The 20,424-nt window shown below is 41.1% G+C and overlaps 1 protein-coding gene across 5 annotated transcripts in view; it reads left to right on the top strand.

Moving 5' to 3' along the window:
- Window positions 1-20,424, top strand: part of Ptprr (protein tyrosine phosphatase receptor type R) — a 235,564-nt gene that overhangs the window by 191,716 nt on the left and 23,424 nt on the right. For all 5 annotated transcript variants that reach the window (XM_041673784.1, XM_041673776.1, XM_041673800.1 and 2 more), the window contains 6 exons: window positions 24-210; window positions 3,255-3,339; window positions 6,772-6,851; window positions 7,683-7,820; window positions 18,350-18,460; window positions 19,932-20,089. In XM_041673784.1, coding sequence (XP_041529718.1) covers window positions 24-210; window positions 3,255-3,339; window positions 6,772-6,851; window positions 7,683-7,820; window positions 18,350-18,460; window positions 19,932-20,089 — 759 coding nt within the window. The remainder of the gene's footprint in view (window positions 1-23; window positions 211-3,254; window positions 3,340-6,771; window positions 6,852-7,682; window positions 7,821-18,349; window positions 18,461-19,931; window positions 20,090-20,424) is intronic.

Below are 20,424 nucleotides of genomic sequence, written 5' to 3'. Positions count from 1 at the left end.
GTAATATTCTTTCCCCCTTGTAGACGAGGGTCCAATGTATCTCTTACCTTGGACATGAGCAGCCTGGGGAACGTGGAACCCTTGGTGGCTGTGTCAACCCCCCGGGAGAAGATAGCCGTGGAGTACCTGCAGTCGGCCAGCCGTGTTCTCACAAGGCCACAGCTGAGGGACGTTGTGGCGACTTCCCACTTACTTCAGAGTGAGTTCATGGTGAGTGAGTCTGCTCGTTCTTACTACTTGGCTTTAATACGCTCAGCACTGCGGCCGGAAGTGGCACTGCCGCCCTCTCTCAAGCAGCTCTCTGTGGACACACGGTCACAAGGCTAAAGGGAAAGAGCCAAGGCTTTAGAATCACCTTCTCTTTCTTCACCTGTTGAGTGATTGCTCAGGCTGCGACCCAATGCTTAACTGACTCAAAGCCTGTTAGCGTCCATCCCTGGTGCTCCTGCACCAGGGAGCTGGGCCGAGAAAGGTGTCTCAGGATTGGGGAACTGTCTTTCTGTGACTGTGGGGGATTGAATTGTTCAGATTTACCGGGGCACTGAAATCAAAACGGGAAGTGGCAAAAGTTGAGCCTTGGAAACATTAAAAAAAGGGGGGGGGGAACCCAGATTTGAATACGTGTTTAGGAATAGGACTTAACCTTTACGTTAGAAAAGCCTTTACGTTAGAAAAGCCCCTGCATCCGCAGGCACTGGAAGGGAACAGAGGGGAGGCTCTAGAGGTAAATCTGTGGAAACCAGAACTCAGGTGTCAGCACTAAAAAGGCACTCACATGAATTGAGAGAATTTGTAACACAAAGCAAAATGTTGGTTCTATTCAACGAGGTAGCCAAAAGAAATGGAGAAGTTCGGGGCAGTACACGGGGTTTTTGTTTTGTTTTGCTTATTGTTTTTTAACTTGGGCAATGGAATTCAAGAAAGACCAAGCACGAGCTTAAAATGAGGATGAGTGCTGTATGACGTTCAGTTTTAGAAAATCAGTATTGCATCAGGTAACTTAATACACGGTAAGATACTACACACACTTTCTAGGTTTTACCTGAGGGAATGCTCGCTGCTTAGATGACTTTACATCATAAAGCAGTCCCACAGCTTAAGCTATAGTGATCCAATATAACAAACAGATGGTTCTATGGTCCGTTCAGTAGAGAAATATCAGTAACCTGCTAGACTCCCTATCAGTGACATCAGCTATCGTCAGCTTCCAAAGTAAACACCAATGTGGAGTTTTCAAAATGAGATGCCACTGTGTGTCATGTTTTTAGACGTGAAGCAAATGAAAATCAAAGATGAAGGAGCCAATCAATGGTCACCCTGCATAGCGAGGACATCTAGTGCCTGTACCGGGGCTGTCAATGGGGCTTTGTTTATGAAAATACCTTTAACATAGCCTGCTTCCCTAAAAGGAAGATGAAGCCAACAAGGAGAGACAGTGTGAGATCCTGAAAGACTGTCAACGTGTGTCAGAAAACAGTGTAACGTGAAAGGCAAAGGAGGCAATAAAGATGTCACCTTCTCTCTGTGGCGTTGTCAAAGCAGACTGACTCGTATAAATTATCAAAAATGAACATGTGGGTTGGGGAGCTAGGTTAGTTGGCAGAGTGCTTGCCTAGCATACATGAAGCCCTGAATTTGATCCCCAGCACCATATAAACCTGAAGTAGTGGTCCATGCCACTCAAAGTAGAGGGAGGTGGATTAGAACGTCAGGGTCACCCTTAGCTCCACAGCCAGTCGAGGTAAGCCAAGGCTATATGAGATCTTGGCTAATAAAATAAAATAAGTAGATAAATAAAACATAAAAAGGTTTTCCTTGAATATTCAACAACTTTATTTTGATGACTCAGGGCTAAGGAACTTAAACGTTTCAGTGGCGTAGAGACTATCTTAAGTGACTAAATAACACAAATTAATGAAGTGGCTCTTTGAAAGGGAAGTTGTCCCCTGCCATCAAGTTTTCAGCTCAAGATGTAGCCTGCCTCTTCCTGAATTTTCAGACTGGCAGAAAATGGAGACAGCTTGAAGTGAGGTCCTGGCTGAGTTTTCTCCTTCCATTGTCGTTATTTTGTTTCCAATGAAAACTGGGTCAAAGAAAACTGGTAAAAACAGGAGGCAGCCAGTGTGGTCAAAGTTGTATGCATGCCTGAAAATAACAAGTTAAATTTGTTGTTTTATTAGAGGAAGGCATTTTATGAGATAGAGGGGTTCAATGTGCATTAATCACCAAATAACAATAGTCATTTTATTTCGTACCACCCTGATTCGTTCAGTTCATTTAAGAACTTTACGTTAATAAATACTGTATTTTTATGAGCAAATCTTAAAACACTTGCCTGTGTCCTTTAGGAAGTTCTTATTCGTTACTTGAGCTCAGTCATATGAGGGTGCTCTTGGTCTTAGTCTTATAGATGGGCACAGAGCCGCTTCTGTGCTTACTCATTCCTCTTTGATTGGTTGAGCCATGTGATGTATAATCTTCCTAGATAAGAATATTCTGTTCGGGCTGGAGAGATGGCTCAGAGGTTAAGAGCATTGCCTGGTCTTCCAAAGGTCCTGAGTTCAGTTCCCAGCAACCACATGGTGGCTCACAACCATCTGTAATGAGGTCTGGTGCCCTCTTCTGGCCTGCAGACATACACACAGACAGAATATTGTATACATAATAAATAAATAAATATTTTTAAGAAAAGAATATTCTGTTCTTCTTAACTAGGAGAAAAACCCCTTTTCCCAGAAGTGTTCCGTCCATAACCACAAATGAAGTAGTGCAATGATAGAAGAACTCTTGACTAAAAACATCTCAGCACATGGACAAACAGCAACAAATCCTTCCACGCTTATGGCTTTCAGAGGGAACTTTTAATGATTCTCAAAGAATCACAATTGATATGGAAAAGAATGCAACTTTGCTGATCTTATAGAAACTTTTTGAAGAAATTTAATATACCATATTTTTAAAAAGTATTTTCCTAAGTGATTTCACAGTAATGCTTACTATCCAAGTGGAGTGTTTTCTGTCTCTGTAGAATCTACATACAAAATAATACTTCCAAACACACAGGGATGCTGCTTACAAATCGGCATACAGGCTGCATCTTACCTGTTTATGAGAGAAAAGATGTTGATCAGCCAGCGGAGTAGTCTAGAGTTGTATAACTTGGAAATCCAGTAGCTTAGAGAGCCAACATCCTCTGGGAAGATTTTCTTTATGTCAGCATTAGAAACAGAATTTGATATCATTTGTTTTTGCAGGAAATACCAATGAACTTTGTGGATCCCAAAGAAATTGATATTCCACGTCATGGAACAAAAAATCGCTATAAGACCATTTTGCCAAGTAAGTTTCTAGAGCTGATAGCTTGCCCAGTAAAGCCATGTTGCCCAGCTCACTTCTGCCTCACCCTTTTCAACCCTCATAACACCTATTAGACAGCACACTTAGAGTGGAAATATGGAAGTTGAGACTAGTCACCACTAAAGTTATCTGAAAAGAAGTAGCTTTATTTCATGTTACATTCATCATTATGACCGGCTCACAATTCCAGAAGATCCACGGTTCTAAGGGACTGTTGCAGCACACATCATGGCTAAATTAATTTCCATCATACATGGATCTACTTATGAAGGAGAAAAAACAAGATATCCTGAGTAAATTGGGAGCATGGGGGTCATGGGAGAGGGTAGAAGGGGAGAGGGGAGGAAGAGAAGAAAACAGAGAAAAATGTATAGCTCAATAAAAACAACAAAAAAAGAACGTAATAAAACATGGCTATCCAATAAATAAATAAATAATAAATCCATGCATGAAGGAAAGAGAAAAGAAATTGAGTCCTGCTTTGGACCATATCTAAAAATTAATTCAAAATGGATCAGACACTTGCATGTAGATAGGAACAAAGACAAAAAGAGAAAAAGTCCAAATTCTCATACGCTTAAGGTAGCCAATGGTTTCTTAGATGGCACTTAATGTATCAGCCACCAAGGGACAAATGGAATGTGAAACACTAAAGTTTTGTGTTTCAATGTCATCATGAAAAAGCAGCACATTATAGAGGAGAGGGAGCATTTCCTATCAGTAAACAAATAAATACAGTTCAGGTTTTGGCAAAATTTCAAGGTATCCAAGGTATTGCTACAAGACAATAACTCTAGCAGTATAAAACACAGACTTTTTTTTTGATGGGTTGATTTAAGTAAGAAATAAATTTGACAGTTCCTAAGAGTACAAGTGGCTAATAATACATGAAAAGTTTTCAGTGTTCTTAGCCATTGAGGAAATGCAAATCAGAATGATGCTGAGCTAGGCTAATCCTAACCCTAACCAACTTCCCTGTTGGTTATTGGAGCACTGAGGAGGTTAAGTCAAGAGAGTACCACAAGTTTGGGGCTAGCCTGAGCTACATAGTGAGACAGACAGACAGACAGACAGACAGACACACACACACACACACACAAAGCCAAATGCAAAACAAGCAAGTGAAGACTACTTTGAGATTCCAGTTCACTCCAGTTAGAATGGAAATCCTAGTAATAATACATGCTAGCTGGTGAATGGCAGGGTAAAAGAGTTCCTTTTTATATGATTGGTGAAAAATGAACCAGTTCCTTCCACCATGAAAATGAGTATGGGGAATATTTTAAAAATTAACAATAGAATTAGTATATGGTCCACCTATACTCTTCTGGTTATATCCTCAAGAGAATCTAAGTAGGCATACAATACATATAATGTAAAAAAAAAAGCAGTTGTTTTTATTATGGAACGCTTCATAATAGACAAGTTATAGTGTCGGCATAGGTGCCCCTACCACATGGGTAACCAAAGAAAGTGTGGTGTGCACACACTGTGGAGTACTAGTCGGGCCTGAAGAAGAACAAAAGTGTCATTTACAGGAGAATGGATGAAATTAAGCCAGACTATGGGACAGATATCACATAGTTTTCATATGCAGAATCAAGATATATTTTAAAATACATGAAAGTAGTAGAGAAACATATTTAAGAGGAGAAGGAATCACAGCAGGAGATGGGAGACAAGAGAGGTTGATAGGGGACCAATATGATCAAACACATCATGTAAACGTATGAAAATGTCATGATAAAACACATTTTTATAACTAAGTCATCTTTTTTTAATTTTATTTTATTTTGGTTTTTCAAGACAGGGTTTCCCTGTGTAGCTTTGGAGCCTGTCCTGGAACTTACTCTGTAGACCAGGCTGGCCTCGAATTTTTAAAAAGGAAAAGGCACTAACATTTAAATAGTATTTTATTAGTTTTCTCAAAGATACAAAATACAAAAAAAGATAAAATATGCATTTATATTTGTGGTAATAAAAATACACTAAATTCAAACAAAGAATTACTATCAATGCTGTGTATGGGATTCCTGTTCTGGCAGAAAATCTCTCCACTGTAATATATTTTTAGTGAGTCAAAATAGTTAAGTCTATTTCTTAAGATATAGCTCATTATTGAAAGGTATTTTATTTATGACTATAAAAGAAGAGAGTGAAAAAGATTTCCTCTCCCATCACCTTTCTCTCTCTCTGATTTTTCAAGACATGGTTTCTCTGTGTATCCCCAGCTATCCTGGATCTCCCTCTCCCTCTGTAGACCAGGCTGGCCTCAAACTTAGAGATCCTCCTGCCTCTGCCTCCTAAGTGATGAGATTAAAGGCATCCCTCTCTCCCTCTTTCTTAAAACTTTCTCTAAAATATACCAAGCATTAAGTCATCCGGACTAATGTCCCCACTGCAATGATTATATGTCCTGTGACTTTAAAAGGATTTTCAGTTTGTTTGGGTTACTTCAGACTTCCACCTTCTCTATTTCCTGTCCTGGGCCACCGTCTGTGTCAGCTTTTCCATTTCTAGTACTGGGTGGACACTTGGTCCAGGGTGCCTCTGCTGACAACTGATGCTGCGAATGATGGATTCTCAGTGGAAAGTTTCCATAGCCTGAAAATGTCTCCCACCCTCATCCCACAAACTATAACTCAGAATAGATAGTTTAGACATGCCACACCTTCGGCTCCAAGTATCAGAAAAGACTGTAATGACAGACATGGCTGTTCTTTGTGGCTTGTTGTAGACTTTAACATGACACAAAATTGAAATGTCACATGAGTTGATAATTAGCAGATGATTAGGATTTTAAATATCATAATTGCCTTTACTGCTATAGTTTATAATAGACCCTTAAGTTTGAAGATTTTCCATGTGTGTATGTATTGCTAAGGCTATCTGCTTTTGTGGGTATATTGCTTACCAACAGTTGATTAAATTGTTGCTGCTTCTTTGAGGACATTGTCTAGCTCAGAACAGACTAAGTATTAGATTAAGGTCCTAAGGCCAAGTTTGGATCAAACTGTCTCGCAGTATAAACAAACATTAGAGGTAAAATGCTTATATTCTGAAGGGCTGGCTTGGGTAATGTAATGAAATACAAAGAATTGGGTGAGGGTAGCCCAGTTCTTTCTGGAGGAACGGGAGAAAAAATAAGGCTGTAAATATAAAAACTAAAGAAAAAGGGAAGAGTCGAGAATCAGAACTCCATTGAAACATGTCATGACCTGTGTCAGCATCAAAAGTCAGTGGGAGGAACCAAATGTCACAGATATATCAATAGATGTGCACACACATGCACCAGAGACAAACGCTGATGCTGAGTTAATGGCTTTGAACTTGCACACTTCTCTTTGCTGCTTATGGTTGGTCCAGAGACTTTTTATTTGGAAAGTAAATCTATTCAATGTGTTCTCTCTGCAGATCCCCTCAGCAGAGTGTGTTTAAGACCAAAAAATGTAACCGATGCGTTGAGTACTTACATTAACGCTAATTATATTCGGGTAAGTAAGTAACTTTGCATTTCTTTCTGGTTGACGTGTTGATTTACCATTTTATCTTTTTTAGCTGAGAAAGATGCCCCCCGTCCCAGCTTTGCTTCTTTCTTCTTTACCCAGAATAAAGTTCTCTTTAATTTGGTAGCGAGTGTTTCATGTATGTATGCTATAGCCACATCAGTTCCGGTGGTAGGTGTCTTACAGTGAGTCCTCCTCAGCTCTGAGTCCCTGAGTACAGGCTCCATGTGGACATTATGTAAAACTGAACTTTGCAACCCTCACTGCCAGATGATGCAAAAGGAAACTGCTCTTGTGTCTCCCGGCCACCTAGACCCAAATAATCACACAGAAACTATATTAACTACAATACTGTTTGGCTGTTGACTCGGGCATATTTCTAGCTAGCTCTCACGTTTTAAATTAACCCATTTCTATTAATCTGTGTGTCACTAAGAGGCTGTGGCCTACTGGTTAGATTGCAGCATCTTTCTCCTTTGGCAGCTACATGGCTTCTCCCTGACTCCGCCTTCTTTCTCCCTGCATTCAGTTTAGTTTTCTCACCTAGCTCTATTCTGCCCTGCCATAGACAAAATCAGCTTCTTTATTAAGCAATGGTAATAAAACATACTCACAGCATATAGGGGAACTTCCACATCAAAATGGCAAGCTGGATTTTCTGGGAAGTACCATACATGTGCCTGGTGGTGCTAGTTATCAGGGCAGCCACTTTGACCTACCACAACTCCGTTATTCTGAAGCTCACCCCCGCCATCCCACCAAATGTCCACTGCAATCCATACATATAAATGACTGTGTTTGTCTCTTTACTCCGAACAGGGCTACAGTGGCAAGGAGAAAGCTTTCATTGCCACGCAGGGCCCCATGATCAACACTGTGAATGACTTCTGGCAGATGGTTTGGCAGGAAGACAGCCCCGTGATTGTTATGATCACGAAACTCAAGGAGAAAAATGAGGTACGACGTTTAGCCCAGTTCTGAATGTTATACATGCTATTCCTACTATAAGACAGATTTGGAATAAATGAGATCACATGTACTTAGAAAATATTCGTATAAAATAGGATATAGACATTAAATGACAAGGTCACTTAACACCTCCAGCAAATGATGGAAGTGTTGTTCTGTGAGTGACAACCTTCCTTCAGGCAACTTAACACATGTGGCATACATGGATCTCATTTGCACACATGTTTCTCAGTAAAGACAAAAGGATGAAGAAGTAAAAATTATTCCAAAAGCAAGTAATCCTTTATTTATTAACAGATGCCATTCTGGTTGTTGGCAGATATATATTTGCATATATATATATATATATATATATATGCAAATAAAATATATCAAGATTCCTTCCACTGGTAACTTTAACTCCCTAGTAGGAGAGATACAACAAATCTGTTAATAACAGCACAGTAGAAGGGATAGATGCTGTTGGATACAAACCAGACCAGGACAAGGGAGTGACTGGGCAGTGTGATGGGGCAAAGGGACAATTAGGAACAGCTTAGGAAAATGAGACTGAAAGACACATTGGAGAGAAGGGATAGCTACTTTCCCAATGGCTTTATAGTAAGAAATCTGTCCCCATTAAAGAAAAATAGACAAATGTATATTTATCTCCACAGTGGCAATCTTTTCTAAGGGCTTGGCTTGCAGAATGACGTATTCTATATTTTGCACCATAAGAACAAAGTTGAGCAGTTCTTGGGGACTGCCATTCCCGGTGCTTCTTGTGTGCTAGGCATCTTGTTGAAATAATTAATGGTTGACTTTAGTTGTTTTTGTTGTTGGGTTTTTTTTTTTTTTTTGTCAAAATCATCACACCATTTAAGGCAACTCAGATTTCTCTTTTCTTTCTTTTGGTAAGCTATAAGTTCAATTGTACAATTCTGCTACTAGTTGAGAGAATGCAAACCCACAAAACTTAAAATCTTTTCAAAAAATTGCTGGTTTCTTTCATTTTCGCTATAATAAATGAAACGTGTCCAGAAAGAGAGCATGTTTCTTCCCAGTAGACGAAGTTATACATGCAGCTCTCTATATGTCTCTCCATCTGCTATGTGATCCCAGGGCTGCATGGTAGAAACGAGCCCTCATCCTCTCAGACTTTTCGCATACAGTATCAACCTGTTGATGGATTAACTCTCTGACAATCCCTGCACAGTTGTTCACAATGCACGCTTCAGCTCTGTGATGGGACGGATTCTCCACGTTCCAACGTGTGTACCTCTTCGTGTGCACATCTGTGTATGCGTGTAGAGGATTTATGTAGTATGGTGGCTGGTTCACCCTAGCACCAAAGCTAGCAGTCAAGCCTTGCACACCTTTGTGGGGAAGGCATTTATGATACGACTGTGATAGTAGAAATTACAAATGTCTAAATAAATTTTCATGACGTAATCAGTGTCTTAGAACCTATTTCTATCCTTATAAATTCTATTTCTTCTATTAAAAATAAAATCAGCCAGGCATGGTGTCTCACACCTGGAATTTTAACACCAAGGATGCTGAGACAGTAAGACAATTGTGAGTTGAAAGTCCTCCTGGGCTACAGAGTGAGATCCTGCCTCAAATTAATTAATTAATTAAGACAAAATCAAGGCTGTGAAGGGGCTGGAGAGATGGCTCAGTGGTTAAAGTGCTCACTAACCTTTCAGAGGAGAGGGATTGGAGTTCAGCACCCACAATTGGGTGGCTCACAACTGCCTGCTTCTCTGACTCCTGGGGGCCTGGCACTCTTTCTGGCCTTGTGCACTCATGAACATATAAATAAAAATAAATGTTTAAAAAGCCAAACATAAGAAAGAAACATGACTATGTAATTATTTGTAATATGTATAAGTACATGTTTTTGGAATACATATATTTTGAAGAGAAAACGTTGCTTGTTATAAATTGTGCAGAATCACTAAGGATTAATGTTAGGAGAGCATACATGGCAGAGGGTCTCGTGAAGATTATCTAACAGGTTGCAATGACTTTGTGTTAAATTATGATGTGTGCTCACTTGAGCCTCTTAAATCTTAGCTTCTGTGATACATTTTCATTCGCTCATAAAAAAGATGAGACATGTGCTGTAAGCACCTTAATTTGTTCTTTTGATATTTTTTATCCTTTGAATATTTTATAAATTTGTACAATGTATACTGATCATATCTGTCTAGACACTACCTTCCTCCAAGACTTCTCATGTCTGTCTAACTGGAGATTTTCAGGGCAGAATAAAGTTGATAGTCAGAGAACATCCCTTAAGCACTGGATTTATGTAACACGTGTTAAAGAAACCCACTATGAGCGATTGGGGCTATGTCAGAGTCCCAAAGAATGGTCACCCTTCTTTAACCCCTGGACCAAGGCTATACTCCTACCAGAACTGCTCAGGGTCAGAGCTGTATGTTAAAGTGCTGCAGGGTACATCCCCTGGAGGTACGCAAGCTCTCTCTCCACCCTGTATTCACAAGGGAGAAAAGGGGGTTCATCCGTGGGGGTACATAAGCTCTCTCTCCACCCTGCACCCACAAGGGAGAAAAGGGGGTTCATCCCCTGGGGGTACACAGCTCTCTCTCCACCCTGTACGTGCAAGGGAGAAGAGGGGTGCATCCCCTGGGGGTACACAAACTCTTTCTCCACCCTGTACCCACAAGGGAGAAGAGGAGTACATCCCTTGGGGGTATGTAAGCGCACTCTCCACCCTGTACCCACAAGGGAGGAAAGCTCCTTTTCTTAATTTTTTGCTTCCATTCTGTTTTTCCCGTGCCCACAAAAGAGCTGTGTGGATCTGATGAAAGCTAGAATACCTTTAAAAAAAAACAACTCTCACTTTAAAATGTTGTTGAGGAATTTGTTTTTCTCTTTGGCGGCATAACTCAGAACTTGAAGGCGTACTTTATTGGTTTGTTTTTCATTTTTACCATTTGGCCTCTTATCTTTCCTAAGGTTTGAGATACACTCCCAGGGATGTGAAAGTCAAGCATGTTATGTATTTGCTGTGATATCTGCCGCTTGTTTATTTCCTGGAGCCAGGCATAATCCAAAACAGTGCAAGACAATGCTTTTAACCATTCTTTCGCCTTTAAATTAAAATGAAAATCTTTATGCTCAAGCACATTATACATGTAATATCATACATGCTACTCTAATGTTCTGCTGATCAAATGATTCTGAGAAGTCTAGTTTAAAAATAATACACCATAGGTTCACGCCACCAGGAAAATGCTGGCTACTGAACACTGGCCAGTTCTCAATTGTGCTCAGTGTCATTGTTTAAAATAGACGAAAATCATTTCCTCCAAACAATACGGAGGTGGAGATATCTTTAGAAGTTCCCACGCTTTATATGTTTATGAACTGTTTACTTTCTAATAAATAAAGAAATGAATAATCACCACCTTCCTTTGAATAATTCCAATAATCTCAGGTACATTTTACAGAATGAGAATAAACAAAAAATAAAAAAAAAACTAGGACTGAAAAATGAGTATTTAGAATAAAAGAGTTGCTGGCGATTTTGAGTCTTTCATTTGTTAAATGAGTCTCAACATGAAAAGAATTCCTTATAAAGGATCTGGGCTTTGGATTTGGAAAACCCCAGGAAAAATAAGTTAGAAAGTCGTAGCAATGGTCCAGGCAAGAAATGCTGAGGGACTGAGTTAAGGCAGAGGCAGGGTCCTTTAGAACAGGGAATTGAGTTGAGGAGTGTTCCAGAGCTGAGAGCCGCAGGGCTTTGTTGTGATTGAAGCGGAGGCAGATGAAGGAGCACTGTACCCTGGTTTAAACAGCTGAGTGGATGGGGGTGCCATGAACCCAAACTGGGAGAAAAAGGCGGATTTTGAGGGAAGAGAATGAGCTTTGCATTAGAAGTACGAAGTTTGGGGAGTCCTGGAGACTTTGGGTTGGTACTTAGAATTAAAGGTCTAGAGGACTGTATAGGCAAGAGATGAAAATAAGGGGCCACGCTAATAGAAGACATAGGAAGGCTTAGAACTGATATAAAGAGAAAGATGGGGTATTTATACCCCATTGTGAATAATCTCTTTGCCATAGTTCATTAAAATATTACTGTTAATAACTGCTGGATCCCATTGTGTGGATATATCAAAAGCATGCAGTCATTTGCTTATTAACAGATATTTAAATTGCTTTAACTTTTTTTGTCCACACCTCTAATGAGCTGATGTTTATTAAGATATATTTATACATTATCAGACCAAATGACGTAGGTTCTTGAAAAACCACAGTCCAGTGAAGGATGATACAGAACACACCGTAAGTGTAAAGGAACTTCCCCTCTGCACTCTGGAAGTTTCAGAAATTAAGCCTGCTGAGTAAGCTAACATAGAGTCACAAGGAAAGAGCAACACAAACATTGTAGATACACAGGAGCATCACTAGAATGGAAAGTGAACATCCAGTAAGATTAAAATCCTTACATGCAGTTTTCCTTTGGGAAAATGAAGTGGGGAGTGTAAACTGTGTTTAGAAATTCACTGGGGGAAGGGAAGGGCTTCTTGTTTGATCTCAGTCTTCTGTATTGTTTTGTTTTGTTTTATTCATGCGTGTGTATTAGATTTTGAGTCAGGATACTCCTAGGTAGCCCAGGCTAACCTCAAACTCACCACCTCCTTCCCTTGGCCTTCTGAGTACTGGGATTACCAGAGTAAGCTGCCATAACCATCCTGGGGAATTGTTTTTAGGGGAAATAAATGGGCCAGAAGAACTTATCAGAGTCTTGAACAAAGTTCATCTGGGCTCGCTGGGTGTGGTGTCAACTCTTGTTCTTTCCACTGGTGAATCTTCCTTTGGAGATTCTAGGGAGGGCCTGGAAGAACTTCCCTCATTCAGATAAGGATACTTCAGAGGGAGCCGCTTCCTGGGGCTCTGAGGGTTGAGCTGCAGGGGCAGGAAGTCTAACTCTTGGTTCTGAAACAGCGGCTGTAGCTCAAGGCACTTTAATATCACAGCAGCACACTCTGGTCATTTGCTGGGCCTCAGCACAGCCACACAAATTCACTAGCCTCTCTCTCAGAGTGACAGCACACTAGCTTATTCTCCACTTTGCACAGCCACACAAACCAATGCACACATGCAAAATCCACTTTTTAATAATGGGGCTGAGGTATATTTGGTTTTGTGCTTTTGTTTCGTTTTGAATGCCATTCTGAAACTAGGGCTCCAGGTTATAAAATGTATATTCACATTATCAAAGTTCCCCATTATATTTTTTTAAGTGGGGAAGCATGCAGAAAAGCCTGTAAAACAGTATTGGTGATGAATCCTATCTAGGTTTCTCAGCTTCACAGAAACCTTATGGCTGTCTCATTGTGATTTGACTTTAGTTTTCTTTATTCCTAACAAATCACCAGGCTCTTAGTGTCCTGGCCCATAAAATGACTTTAAAGTAAGTGATAACTGTTGCTTATCTACTGTCTTGATCAATGTTCTGTTGCTGTGAAGAGACACCATGACCAAGGCAATTCTCAAAAAAGAAAGCATTAAATTGAGGTCTTGCTTAGGGTTTGGAGGGTTAATCCATGATCATCATGGCGGGAAGCAGACAAGCATGGTGCTGTAGCCGAGAGCTTTACATCCTGAACTACAGGAGAGAGAGAGAGAGAGAGAGAGAGAGAGAGAGAGAGAGGCACCAGCACAGCCTGGATGCGGAGGCTGGCAGGGGGTGCCTGGATTAAGACCCAGCTAAAGCCTTTTATACCTCTACTGCTTCTGTGGAAAACCACCGGGCCAGAAAGAACACAAACATCCATGTCAATTACAGACCACAAGGGAGTTCAGCTACTGATCAGGGTGAGTGAGGGCAGCTGGATCATAAGAGAGAAAGACAGAGAGAGAGAGAGAGAGAGAGAGAGAGAGAGAGAGAGAGACTCAGCCTGGTGTGCAATTTTGAAACCTCAAAGCCCACCCCCAGTGACACACCTTCTCTAGCAAGGCCACACCTCCTAATCCTTCTCAAACAGTTCCACTGACTGGGGACGAACCTTTCAAACATAGGAGCCAATGGGGGCCCTTTCCATCAAACCACCACACTTCCCAACCTCAGGAGATTATGCAAGGTATCAAATGATATATTGGTGGTGAGAGTATGTTTAATGGTGAAACTGTGCATATGTTAATAATATTTAGCTGATACACCAGGGATAACAGAATCTGTAATAGTAATTGTAGACAATATGCTACCATTCTATCCCTCTCATATACCGACAGAGCCTTAAACTGAATCTTTAATTCAGAGACATTTTTCATGTGATGATACATAGCTTTAGCTCATACAGCAAACATCTCTTTGAATATATATATTCAAGGATATATATATATCCTTGAAACAGGCATGTTGTTTGGTAATCAAATTCCTAACTATTCCTCCCCTTGTGTTCTACTCTTCCTATAAACGCCTCACTTTGAAGAATTGTTCAACAAATTAATGTGTACAATGCTTTCAGTCAGCCTGATAATTACTTGTTTACACACACACACACATTTTTTTTCTCCTTCAAACTATGGATTCTTGGGGCTAATAGTCTTACTAAAAGGCCGAGCCCAGTTACCAGAATGATAGTGGTGATTTGAGACTGTATTCACCTAGATAGTGGTATACTTTCAATTACTTTCTTAGTGAGGCTCCCCAGAATTATCTGTAAGACAGCATTTTCTACCTCCTTCACGTCATTGGTCATTGCTCTCACTACAAATAAATAAGCCCTATGATGCAGTTCAGGACAATAATTTTAACATGAACTTGGGCTCCTTGAATAGCCACATTTTTAGCCCCATCCCACTCCTGGGAGAATACTCAAAAGCATCCACAGTGATCTGATCTCTTTCTGTTTTCCTCCATTGCAAGAGGATGGGGGTTCTGTGTGTAAAAATAGCTATTGTAACTTAGAAAGGAGATGGGATGCTAATTAAAGGTTGTTTGTTGAATGAGCAAGTCATACTGTATCACCTGCTGGGAGTTGCCTGCCAGCTGCTTTTTTGGTAAGAAATCAAGGAAAACACAAGAAGACCAAGCAATCTTAAGGGAACTGAGGACCAGGCTTCCACGTTTCAAGTTGTATTGTACACCACTCAAATCAGGGTGCAGGCACCAAGCTCCCACCTGGCCCATTTCCTCCTTGATTCTGCGAGTCACTTTCTTTCAAAAGAGCCCTGCTGCTCAGGCCTGCTTGTGGACAATGGGGCTCACGTCAGACTGCTGAGCCACAACAGACCTCTTTCCCTGGTCAATTCTCACTAGGATGCTGTCAGTCTCCCTGGCTTATCTGGGAGATGTGAGTACTAGGATGAACATTAAGTTAAATCACCGAGTTTCCATCAAAAGAAACTAGTCAAACGGGTTAGTCTAACTGGGTGGGATCCAGGGCTGTACAAGAGATCTTGCTGGTCAAACATGAGGACTTGAGTTTGAATACTCAAGCGACCACATAAAAACTCTGGCACCACTGTGTGCTCCTGTAACCCCAGGGCTGTAAACAGGAGGGTTGGTGGGGCTCCCTGGAGGCCAGGCTACCTGGAGCTTCAGTGATTCAAGAACACAAGGCAGAGAATAATAGTACAGGACACCTGATATCCTCTTCCGGTGTCTACATGTGGGTGAATAGTCTTGTATATACACACGGGGGGGGGGGGGGAGGGAGATAGAGAGTCAGATAAACACAGAGAAGAAGGTCTTTTAATTTTTTTAAATTTTATTCATTATTTGCCAGGATGGAAAGAACAGGGGTGGGGACATGCCGAAGTATCATGATAACTTTGTAGAATTGGTTTGCTGCTGCCACCTATGGGATAGAGGGACCAAACTCAGGTCATCAGTTGAGCAAGCTAAGCCCTCTTGGTGGGCACCGGCTTTTAACAGTAGTGTGAAGTTATTCAGTCTGGGCGGCATATAAGTAAAGCTGGGGTGATTTCAACATTTCAACTGTATTGGAAAGGGCAAACATGTAAAGATGTTTGAGTTTATTGCAATGGATGGAAGAAACCACTCCACCAGATGGTGTGGTTTTCTTCCTGGCAGCTAGATGTTGAAGTGATGTCATGATAAAACCTTAAAGGTGTGTTTCTAACATAGGGTAGGCCTTCTCTTTAATTCTGTGGCTCTGTTGTAGGGAACTGCAGGCTGTGTTCCTGCCGCTTCAGCTCCTGGTCACCTGGCTAGCTAATGCCCTGAAATAACAACAGACAAATTATATTCTTTTAAACACTGCTTGGCCCCTTATATCTAGCCTCTTCTCGGCTAACTCTCGCACCTGGACTAGCCCATTTCTAATAATGTGTGTAGCACCCCAAGGTGCACTCACCAGAAAGATTCTAGCCTATATCCATCCTGAGTCAGAGCTTCATTGCGTCTGCCCAGGAGAGGGGAGCATGGCGTCTGAGCTCACTTCCTCTTCCTCCCAGCGTTCTGTTCCATTTACTCCACCCACCTATGTTCTAAGCTATCAGGGCCAAGCAGTTTCTTTATTTTTTAACCAATGACCTTCCTCCATCATGGCTCTATGAATGTTTGCTGGAGTTTTGAATTTATATGTCCTTAACTTTTATTTCAAGTGTTCATATACTTTTACCATACACATGAAAAATCAACTATCCTAGAGATATAAGACCCTAATTGATGACAACATGTGAAAGAATTTCTATATAAATGTATATATTATTGGGAATTATCACCCAGGCATCTAAAATATAGCAACAAGGTGGAGGGGGAGATGGTTCAATGGTTAAAAGTCCTTGCTGCTCTTCCAGAAGACCAGAGCTCAGTTCCCAGCACCCATCGTAGATGACACTCTAGCTCCAGATAATCAGATGTCCTCACCGGGCCTCCACTGGCACCCACACTTCTGAGAGTAAATGTGAGCGCGTGCACACACACTCAAACACACACATAAATGAGAAATCTGCTTTACAAAATTTACCAACAAGTGCTGGCAAAAAGACCAAGTTGATAAAGAGCTTGCCACCCAGCCTGATGACCTGAGTTAAATCCCTGAGACCCGCACAGTGACAGGAGAGAATGGGTTCTAGCCAGATGTCCTCTGACATCCACACATGACCTGTGGCATGTGCATGCCCACGTATACATACACATATACATACAAAATAAATAAGTAGAATGCAGTAAGGAGCCGAAGCATAGTTAACAATAACATGTTTTAAGTGCTTACTTTATGCCTGGCTTTGTCCTAAGCATATGGCATGTAGGAAGTTATGAAGAAACTGAGCCCAGAGAAGCCAATGTTCTACTCAAGGGCTAAAATCTGAACCTCAGTCCTCTGAGTCCAAAGTCTGTTCTTTAACCCCCATGCTATATCTCCTAATTTGCAATTGACAATATCATTATTATTGCTCCTATCAAGTCCTTCACAGAGAATCCATTATAAAAACATGTCCAGCATAATTCTGTTCCACGGTTATGTCAGTAGGTCTCATAGTGAATCAAAGCACATCACTGGACGTGAAAAGCTTGATGCTTTGATATACTGCCACAACGCCTGCCTTGCATGCCAGGTGACTTTTATTCTGTAGGCGTGTGACACATATTCCTGTAGGCGCATTGGTATGAGAAAGCAGGGACTGGAGCCTGGCTGCAGCCACCATGGTGGAGAGCATTTCTTATACTTGTTGGTTATTAAGAGATTCTTAAATCCTCGTTGGAGTTTGGGGAAATTTTACCTTGTCATTATGACTGGGGTGGGGTTGATAGTAAAGTAGGACAAACACTTTTAAACACAAACTTTATTGAGTTCCATTCTATACATCATTCAGTCCATCTCTCTACATCATACAGTTATCTCTACATCATACAGTTATCTCTACATCATACAGTCCATCTCTCTACATCATACACTTCATCTCTACATCATACAGTTATCTCTACATCATACAGTTATCTCTACATCATACAGTTCATCTCTACATCATACAGTCCATCTCTATATCATACAGTTATCTCTACATCATACAGTTCATCTCTACATCATACAGTTATCTCTACATCATACAGTTCATCTCTACATCATACAGTTCATCTCTACATCATATAGTTCATCTCTACATCATACAGTTCATCTCTCTACATCATACAGTTCATCTCTACATCATACAGTTATCTCTACATCATATAGTTCATCTCTACATCATACAGTTCATCTCTACATCATAAGTTTATCTCTCTACACATCATACAATCCATCTCTCTACACACCATACAGTACATCTTGTCCTAGTATCTTTACAGAATAATAAAACTGACTTTTGAATTTTTTTAGTCCTCTCTCATATATTACATCCCAACCACTGTCTCCCCTCCCTCTGCTCCCCCAGCCTCTCCCCTCCCAGATGCACCCCCCACTCTGCCACTCCTCAGAAAAGGGCAGGCTTCTCAGGGACTTCTGAATTCTTTTAATTCAATGAGAAAAACTGAGACCTTTGAAGGAAGTGTATTACAAAGACTTGCTGTGTTCTTTCTCCCCCCGCAGAAATGTGTGCTCTACTGGCCAGAAAAGAGGGGGATTTACGGCAAGGTTGAGGTTCTGGTCATCAGTGTGAATGAATGTGACAGCTACACCATCCGAAACCTCGTCTTAAAGGTAAGGCTATGCAGCCACTGCTGTCTTCAGAGTCGGTGATGATAAGGGTTACATTTCTTCTTTGAAATGACTTATTTTAAGTACTAACCAATTCAGCTGGCACAAGCGAGAGAATACTGAGACCACAGACAAGCTATCATCATTCCTCCTTCGTTGTTTGATACTGTTAAGATATGAAATAATTAAATTCATGTAAGTAGGTATTAAGACAGTTTGTTTCATAGATGTTGACATCATCTAATTTTCATTCATGGACCCCCTTTGGATTAACCTTTGGAAATCTCTTAACTAAGGCTTGTTCAGGCCACCTGGCCAGGACTTTGATGATAATGTCATTGTGGTCAAAGTAGCATTGAGTGAGGCCACAGAACTGTGGAAGAGAAGAGAAAAATCTACACTGCTACATGGCTGTGGGAGGCAACAAGAGCCTGCCATGCTGATGAGAGCTTCAAAAGCTTGTAGTTAACAGTCATTCTCAGGGACTAACCTAGACCAGCTCCCATCATAGAGATATGCTCTTACTTAACCCATGGGGCAGCAGGTGCTAGCCAGCATTGCCATGGTGTTCGTTTTGCTTTTAAAGAATGATCAACCCAAAGAACTCAGTCCATCTATCAACAGCCTGCTGCTGGGATAGAAGCACCACAGAGAGGATGGCCGTGAAGGGAGAGCTACAGAGATGTTTGCTATTCAAAGGTGTAGCAGAGGGAGGCTTGGCAGAAACCTGTTTAAAAACACATGCCTGATAAGAAACGGGCCTCCCACCTGAGCTCTGGGTTGTGCGATCGTGTGTGTGAGCCTTAGCTCTTAGTGCTCCACTGTAGGGATGTGACGGATCTCCTTTACTGCTAAGATTCCCCACTGTTGTCAAATACCAGCATCCCAGATGAGGATAGAACAATTCTTACTGAATATCAAACAAGTGTTCTTATATTGGCTACTATGTTTATATATGATCTATCAAGATTTAGAGAACAGGAAACACAACATATCCCTTTCTTTCTGTTATATTTTCCCCTCTTAAGCAGGCCATGGTGGCACAAGCTTTTAATCCCATCATACAGTGGATCTCTGTGAGTTTGAGGCCAGCCCAGCTGACAGAGCAGATTCCAGAACAGACAGGGCTATAGCGTGAGACCCTGTCACAAATAATAGCAACATTTTCACCTACTAAAGCATATTAAAAATATATATTTAGTCTATAATACATACATGGTCTGTATGATGGATTCGTATGAAGACCTCACTTTTTAGAGGATGAACACTCAACCTTCCCTGTCAAGCCAGGATGTGCACAGTAAAACTATCTTGAGGTGAAAGGGTAATTTTGAAAAACTTCTAGATTTTTTTTCCCTACCTGGAAGTTAGCTGGCAGTAAGACAGGAGCCAGAGAAGTCGCTTAGCATTGTGGGGTGGGTGCCTTTTAGTTTCACGAGTGAATAAGTAATTCGATGGCCTGTGCTATTTTCAGCAAGGAAGTCACACCCAACATGTGAAGCATTACTGGTACACTTCATGGCCTGATCACAAAACTCCAGACAGTGCCCAGCCCCTTCTGCAGCTCATGCTGGACGTAGAAGAAGACAGACTTGCCTCTGAGGGTCGAGGGCCTGTGGTTGTCCACTGCAGGTAAGGCACGAACCCATCCTCCGGCCAGAACAGCTATTTCCTCTCTAATCGCAGAACGTGGAGAAGGAGGGCTTAGCTTCCTGGGTGTAACTCTGTAGTAAATCGAGTATTTATTAAAAGTGGAGGGACATCCTAATACTGGAGCCTTTATCAAAATGATGCTTACAGAAATTAATTAGACTTTTTGGGGCATTTTTAGCATGCAACAAAGTGCTAATGTTTCAAGTATTAAACAGACGTCTGAGTAAGCAAGAGGCCTTCCTCCGTCATCCGACCTGGATCGCCGTTGGTTCATTTCTGTCCCATTAGTCACTTCCACACTGAGAACTGCAGAC

This window comes from Microtus oregoni, unplaced genomic scaffold (genome assembly GCF_018167655.1).
Source record: "Microtus oregoni isolate MIOR12 unplaced genomic scaffold, Mior012 000001F_ref0000356, whole genome shotgun sequence".
Classification (NCBI taxonomy): Eukaryota; Metazoa; Chordata; class Mammalia; order Rodentia; family Cricetidae; genus Microtus; species Microtus oregoni.
This window is presented reverse-complemented; position numbering and strand designations above follow the sequence as displayed.